Source organism: Limanda limanda, chromosome 13 (assembly GCF_963576545.1).
Source record: "Limanda limanda chromosome 13, fLimLim1.1, whole genome shotgun sequence".
Lineage (NCBI taxonomy): Eukaryota > Metazoa > Chordata > Actinopteri > Pleuronectiformes > Pleuronectidae > Limanda > Limanda limanda.
In genome coordinates this window covers 12,072,696-12,080,365 of record NC_083648.1, presented here as the reverse complement: position 1 = coordinate 12,080,365, position 7,670 = coordinate 12,072,696, and the positions used below count along the sequence as shown (strand labels likewise).

The 7,670-nt window shown below is 43.6% G+C and overlaps 1 protein-coding gene across 3 annotated transcripts; it reads right to left on the bottom strand.

The window, feature by feature from the left end:
* Positions 1–3,276: 3,276 nt before the first annotated feature.
* Positions 3,277–6,749, bottom strand: aqp4 (aquaporin 4). Of its 3 annotated transcripts, none has more exons than XM_061084749.1 (5): positions 6,664–6,749; positions 5,682–6,099; positions 5,442–5,606; positions 4,646–4,726; positions 3,277–3,528 (listed from the first exon to the last, which is right to left on the bottom strand). In XM_061084749.1, exons 1-5 carry the CDS (start codon positions 6,735–6,737, stop codon positions 3,277–3,279), a joined length of 990 nt encoding a protein of 329 aa, XP_060940732.1. In that variant the 5' UTR covers positions 6,738–6,749. The 3 variants fall into 3 exon arrangements, with proteins under 3 accessions (XP_060940732.1, XP_060940731.1, XP_060940733.1); XM_061084748.1 differs by lacking the exon at positions 6,664–6,749 and adding an exon at positions 6,526–6,587; XM_061084750.1 differs by lacking the exons at positions 4,646–4,726; positions 6,664–6,749 and having other exon boundaries at positions 5,682–6,068.
* Positions 6,750–7,670: the final 921 nt, after the last annotated feature.

The following is a 7,670-nucleotide window of genomic DNA, read 5'->3' as shown; positions in this document are numbered from 1 at the left end:
CGCAGTAAAATATTTATCATAAGTGACAAGGTGAGTGAGAATATCAATCATATTCCCAGGACAGCTTGAGTTATTAAGTGAGCCAATGTAACAGTATTACAAAACCCAGAATAATAAAGTTATTTATCTCTCTCTCTCTCTCTGTGTGTGTGTGTGTGTGTGTCTGACAGCATCAGACACAGACAGAGAGAGAGAGTGTCGCATGCCTTCCTGTTCCTGTACCACCCTCAAACCCCAGAGCCGCAGACTCAAGGCAGTTTCCAGAATCAAACAATTTCACGCAGCTACTGGAGGAGGAAATGAACTGAGCCCAGAGCAATAATAAAATTATACAAATGTTATTACAGACTCGCCTGCTACTGTCCTACTTTAATTCAAATTTGGGCACTGCAGGCGGTGCTGGTGGCAGAGACCTTCCTGAATAAATCAACATTAGCTTACGTCTAAATTATTAAGGAAGTGGGAGACTTTCTTGTTTATAGTATGAATTATTAAACAAGTGTTTAACGCTGTTTTTCTTCACGACTCCCCAAATATTAATTGCTAATGATCTTTAAGGTGTGTGTTTTATCTTTTTGCCCCCTTCTGTTGCATGCTGGGGAATCGAGAATGTGAATTTTCAGGTCGCAAGAAATCGGTCTGTTCTCCGTTAGATAAGCGCGAGATGCACTCTGAGATATACATTGCTGGCATCCGTCTGATGTGCAAATGAAGCTCTGCTTGTGACAATGTCCCCGTCATGTAGCCATTGTCAGTATTTGCAATGTATGTGCATGTAAATGAAGGAGTGAGGGCTAACCCGCGCATTAATAGGTCTCTGCTCGGCATCCAACTGATCAGCCGTTCAAGATGTTTAGAGACAAAGAGCTAAAAACCATGTTGGTCTATTATTTGCTGTCACTTTTTATTTGCATTTTGCTAATTGAGGTGTCTGCAGCTGTAGTTTGGAAGTTTCTCAACCAGAAACTACAGAGAGGAAGCTTTTCTGATGCAAACTCTGATTGACACTTTACAGCATCTGCTCGTGGACGCAGTCGTCTGAAAATGGATCGGGAGGAAATTCATTTTTATACACTTTCCTCTACCATCACCAACCGTATGAAAACATTTCCAATTCAATGAGGCCTGCTATCCTCACCTGTCTCTCGCCATTTAATCTGAAGATCATCGACGGCCTATGAATCAAATCCGAGTGAGCCCATTTCCCGTCCGTTGTCCCGAGAGGAAACAGTCAATGCATGAAACACCAGATTTATCTAATCATTTATTTGGGTTATAAAGATGATTAAGGGGGAGCTGGCCTCGAGCCACTGGAGCGCGAGCCTGCAGGTAGAAGATCGGAGTCCGTTTGCCACTCCAGCAAGGCCTTGAAGAACAACACAACAATCTCACAAGTGTAAGTGTTCAGGAGTTTCATCTTTAATACAGGGAAGTACGAAGGATGCAACTCAATTTAGGCAGCGCCAGAGAAAAAAAAGCAATTCACATACTGTCACAAATTTGTAAAAATGCTAAGAATACAAAGTTGGACAAAAAAAATAAAAAAGGAACTCTTTCAGTATTAACTTGCTTTGGCTCCGACTTGAGCACTGGGTCCCTGTTGCAGGGCTGCGTAACACTTAATCCTCACGTGTAGTTCTGAATTAATGGCTTGGACCAGTTTCAAATGAAATGTGTCTCAGACTTGAATGAATAAAACTGACTTGTGTCTGCAGAGGAACCTGCCCATCCAAGGCTCGTGGCTGCCCTCCCCTGGAGAAATGCAGATGGGAGCATTATTGCAAAGTGTGCGATTCGCAATGCGGCCAGTAAGGGACGCTGTTGTGACACAAAAAGAAATGAATTTGCACCATGTTTGGGGAAAGGGTGAGATGGGAAATGTAGGAGGGAAAAGCCATCTTGCACGGTGGCGTTCTAGCCTTGCAAACAAATCACACTTTTGTAGAAAAACCTGATGCAGCGGGATGAGAGGGTCTCATCATTTCCTCTGCATCCCAGAGAAAAAAGATGGAATCACACCTATTGTTTTTAAAAGTGGAAACACAAGGAGATCTGTTCGGTATCCCAAAGTGGCATCATTTTCTGTGCTCAGTGCCTGATGGGATGAGATTATACGAAGCCATTCCTCGAGATCTAACTCACGAGGAGCACACAATGTGGACATTTATGTGGCCGCAGGGAGACATCATCTGAGTAGATGAGCCAATCTATCATCGATCTGGACCACTCGTCTCCCCAGTGCTCAGCTGCTCGTAGGAGAAACAAGTGACTCAATTGAAAAACCTTGTAGGTGTAGTCACCAGATTTCTCATAAACATGTGGAGGCTGCGGTGGATCTGTGAAGCGTTTCGCTTCAGAAATGTTAAAGAGCAAAAGAGAAATATTTCCTGATTTAGACATTTAACAAATATCTTCTTTTTTGTCTTGTAGCAGATCCAGTTTGTGAGCATAACTTAGAAATACTGCGTTTGAGCTCAAAGTTACAACGATCAGCCAAATGCGTTATCAATAAATTAAACGCTTACGTTTGATTGACAGCAAATCATACAGAAATAAGAAACTTATCACAAGAAGCAATTTTGGATCTAAAAAAATAAAAACAGCTTCTAATCACATTTTATAAAAACAAAACATCATTGTGACATCAAGAAGGGCAAAAAGCAGAAATGAACCACAAAGATGTGTTGGTTGCTTCCCTGACTAATGCACTGAAAATGGAGAGCACAGTAATATAACTGTGATAATAACGATCGTCAAAGATGGCTCATATTTTACCCGGGACCTGTAATGTGCTTAGTGATCACACAGAAAATCTAACCTGGTATTACGTATACACTACACGGACCGAATGTGACACTAATCCAAAAATAACAAGGCTGCATTTTCTTCTTCACTTCTCCGGCGCAGCGAGATGACCCCTACCTAATTGGTTGGCCCAGCAAAGGTCCCTCTGACAAAATGTATTGTGGGGTTGTCGGTGTGCAATGTGTGCGCCGCATGCTGCCACCGCCACATCATCACACCGGCCCCTCAGGAGCAGGATCGAACACGCCGTCAGTGGAGACGCTTGTGGAATTGAGCCGTAACGTCATATTAACTTTATGATGGTGAGAGTGAATCAGCCCTGCTGCGACGTCTCGTGATGCAAATCATATTCTGCTGTAATGAGGACAAAGTCATCTTAGGGAGGGGAGGGGGCTGGTCAGGATAGATATTCCAAAGTTTGATTGTCTATCTGGTCTACAGATTGGTCTCCATTTCCAGTGCACGTGATAGTCATACAGAGGACAGCACCTCCCCCCCCGACTCCTGGAAGGGATCTTTCTTCCCGGCTTTCTCCAGGTCGATGGTGTGGATGGAGCCCGGCTTGATGGAAATGTCCTCGCCCTCCACCTCCGTGTATTTCCCTGATGGGTCCTTCTGGAAGATGTGTTTCAGCCTCTTCTTTAGCTCAGGGTCCGGGCGGTACAGGTACTCGTACAGGCCGGCAGCCAGTATGCCGCCCAGCATGGGACCCAACCAGTACACCTGCCACAAAGGGAGAAATCTGATTTACACAGTTGGCTGATCTGAGCTCCAGGTGACATTTTTACTTCAGCATAAGAAGTTTAGTTTTCACCCCTGTAATGATACACAATTGTGCAATATATAGGTTGCATGGCCTATACAGCCCATTTACAGGCCTTTGGTCATAAAACTAGTTACAATATTTGTGCATATAACTGATTTACTCTGGGTGAGTTTGTTTAGTAGATTTGGATTTTGGTTCTGAGTGCCATACGTGCGTTTGTGAGCAAGATTACTACTGTTTACTACTTTGCTGTTGGGCCTTGCAGAGTTATGTGCCAATCTAGTTTAACTTCTCTCAACACGATGTAGCACTGACATTTCTTCGGAGATTATTAAACTGTCCTGCTCTGCTCGGCTACAAGGGGTCAATCCTCATCAGACACAGGTAGCTCAGTGTCTGCTGTGTCAAGCATGTGCAACCAAGAGGAGACGCTCTCACCAGCTACAGTGACAGTTACTAAGTATAACCCACACTCACAACACAAGTAGACACACATAGACAACATGATACTGTGCCGTCTGCAAGTGTTTGTGAAAATAATTGCCTGGATACATAAATTCAGAGCTAATGTTATTTTACACCTCGTTCAGAAACATCCAATTATGGAGTTGGAGGTGCAAAGCTGTAATTGTGTGATTTTCCGGCTTCTCCTCTGCTGGATGAAGACGTAAATAGGGCAAGGGTCACATGTGAGCATTTTATGGAGCATTTGAACCCTCTGGCCTTTTCTGGGTTTTCATATCTCACTGACTGCATAAGTGAAAGTCGGCCCTCTGGTTTTGTCCTTAGCTCACACCTGTTTTTACTGTTCTGGCAATGGAGCTGAAATGCTGACCTTACTGGGTTCCCATGCCCCCCCGACCTACTGTTGTACGAGCTTGCCATCGTCAGGCCAGTAAAATAAGACCATCAGCATTTTGTGACCCAACACTTGAAAGAGGAAGCTGATTTATAACATTTAACATTGACGTTGATGCAGAAGTGCGACATGTTTACTAGCTGCAGACTGGGTTATATTCTGGCCATGCAAGCTCCTGGAAGGAAAGATTATCCTCTTCAGACAGTATCTCTTACCCAGTGGTTCTCGAAGTTGAGGGTGACCATTGCAGGCCCGAAGGAACGAGCAGGGTTCATGCTGGCTCCTGTGAAAGGAATCTAGAGGAGAAGCACAGAAGCATTTTGTTTACTCTAAATGATGAAACACCACAGTTTCCAGTTTCTGCCTCATCCTGATGAATATATCTAATACAAGACAAAATCTACAGCATGGATATATGGATTTCTTAAACAAGGCTAGGGAGAAATCAGTTGAGCCGTGCAAATTATCACATCTATTTCCCAGTGCATTCATTTGTTCTGCAGGGTTCAGGGAGCCCCCCAGAGATTGGTTGCCATGCGATGGCAGCCTCCGATAAAGAAGTGCATGTGGGTGTGAATCACTAAGAAGTGAACAATATCACACATAGAGAAATACATGCGTCTGAGCACCTGCTGTTCTTCAAGAAGCCTCGCTGCTCCTGCTCTTGGAACTAATCTTGTTCTACAACTCTTTCATGTGGTGTTTTGAATTTAATATGATTTCTTAAGATCCACCTTCACATCATAGTGTTTCACTGCTTGTGTTGCAGGGAGCACAGGAAGAGTCAAGATGAGGTTGCAGGAGACTATTAAGGTGGGTGGTATTACAGTTTGACTTCATATAACGGTTTGAATTTAAATTGACTGTACATACATCATTACTTCTGAGGGTTTCCTGAGAATTTTGGAGAATAAAAACAACAAGCAACAGGCAAAATATAATCAAGGAATTGCTGTTATAAAATATTCCCCTAAATGCCATTTCTTATCCAAAGTAATGGAAGATACTTACTGCAAACAAGTGACCAATTGCCACAGCTAAGCCGATGGCCAAGCCACCGGAGCCACCTAGGTCTGTGCGTTTGGGGTCACAGGTGGCGAAGACGGTGAAAACCAGTTCGAATGTGATAATGAGCTCCACCAGTAGGCCGTGTCCTAATGAGATGTTGGAGTTCACCTTGGAGACAGAAGATACCTTATAGAAAAACACTTTATAATACACAACTACTAACCAATGTGGTCGAACTCTTACCGTGGTCACGCCGAACGACCCTCTGACAGCAGCGGGTGTGACAAGGTATAAGATCCCTGCTCCTGTGACAGCTCCCAGGCACTGAGCCACCACATAGAACAACCCCTTCGCCAGGCTCAGCTTCCTCGTCACAACCATGGCTGCGGTGACAGCTGGGTTGATGTGTCCGCCGCTGATGTGACCAAAACACTGCACCATGGTGGCAATGCTGAGGCCGAAGCACAGCGAGATAAGGACCAGGTCGGCTGGGGGAGGCTTCTCCTGCCCCACGGCCCAGTTGATGGTGGAGCCCAAGCCGAGGAGGACAAAGATGAGAGTGGCCAGGTACTCTCCGGATACAGCCCTCCAGAAGTCCTTGGTCCAGATCCCTTTAAATGCCGCCATTGTGCTTTGACAGTTACACCAGGACAGGAACCTCCTGGCAAAAAGAATAATGGTCAAAATGATTAGCCTACTTCCGTATTCCTGGTGCGTGCATGTGGCTGAAAAAAGTACAGAGCCCTATCAGAACGGCTGCCTCTGGGCACAACATTTATAACTCCACTAGGGATTTAAGCTGGTGACTTTCCATTAGCAAATGCCACACGAGCATGCTTTAAACATTGTGTACGGGGGCAAATTACCACAAAGTCTAAGCATCAAAAGGTTCAATTGCTGTCAATCGTTGCCCCTCAACCAGGATAAAAGAAAAATTCGATTTACTCTAATTAAAACATGTGTAAGTGGCTGCACCTTTAAAAAATCAATATTAAATGCATAGTGTTAAGCAAACCTCCAAAGCAGCAAAGTTGCAGTGATAACTTCAGTCGTCTCTCTTCCTTTAGGTTAAAGGGCTCAAACTCACCGAAAGCAATCACACGCTCTCCCTCTCTCTGTCCCCGCTGTGAGTGATGTGTGTTCATTCATAAGTCCTGGTGAGTTATTCAACCAGCAGACCCTTCTCTCCCCTCATCACATCTAAAAGCTGACCTGCAGTACTTACACGAGAGCAGCAGGCTGTGCGAGCGCAGGAGAGAAGCAGAGTGCAGGTCTGTCAGATGAACCTGATCCACACATTGTGCCTCGGGACTGCAGCCAGCAACTTTATTACGTTACTAAGCAGGCATCACCTCACAGGAATTAAACAGCCTGCTCAGGGGGGAGGAGTCCTGAGGTTTGCCTTCTGAGCAAACAGTGGCACAGACAGCGACCGCACACTGGCTCAGCATCTTAATCATATCAGAGCTCTGGAAACATGCTGGACAAGCACCAGATTCACAAAAATCACTTGATAAAACAATGAACATCTTTGAATAACATTGGTCAGATATTTTTGCAACATTATTATGATTTTTCAGGAAAAAATCTGTGTTGGACAGTAAATTAAATCAAGTATGAAAGTTATCTTATTATGAGTATTTCCATATCATGATAATTTGAATGTATACCATACTTATTTAGATTATATCTGAAAGGGAAATATAGTACTTTTTTACTTGATTATATTTATTTGACATCTATAGTAACAAATAATATATTCACAAATAACATGTAAATCTTACCAATTACCATGCAATAGAAGAAAATGTTCCTTTTTATCAACATTAGCAATGCGTTCATACATAACACTGTTAACTCTAAAACATAAAATTGCATGGCTCATTATGATTATTAAATAAATCGCTTTGTAAAGTTTGTAAACATTGATAAAATTGAACTCAATACTTAATTTATGGAGACTAAACTATTAAATTGTAAGTCTTGAAAAGAGTGGAGGGGAGGGCAAGTTAACAATCGGGGTCTACAGAGCGATTCTGCAGGGGTTTCCACAACGCCTGGGGTCTACGGATCCTTTCAGCAGGGGTTTGTGTTCACATGCTGATTCACCTCTCTTCTCTTACAGGAAAATGTGACGTGCTGTTTTACTTTTGCATTAAGTAACATAGACCTGGGGCAGCACAGTTAGCTTTGTCGCCTCACGGCAAGAAGGTTCCTGGTTCAGATCCTAGT

Excerpts from the sequence above, each read along its gene's own strand:
- aqp4 (XM_061084749.1), bottom strand. The coding sequence starts at position 6,737 with ATGTGTGGATCAGGTTCATCTGACAGACCTGCACTCTGCTTCTCTCCT. Across the intron at positions 6,100-6,663 it reads GCACAGCCTGCTGCTCTCGT|GAGGTTCCTGTCCTGGTGTA; the intron begins GTAAGTACTGCA and ends TCTTTTTGCCAG. Across the intron at positions 4,727-5,441 it reads CAATTGGTCACTTGTTTGCA|ATTCCTTTCACAGGAGCCAG; the intron begins GTAAGTATCTTC and ends CTTCTCCTCTAG.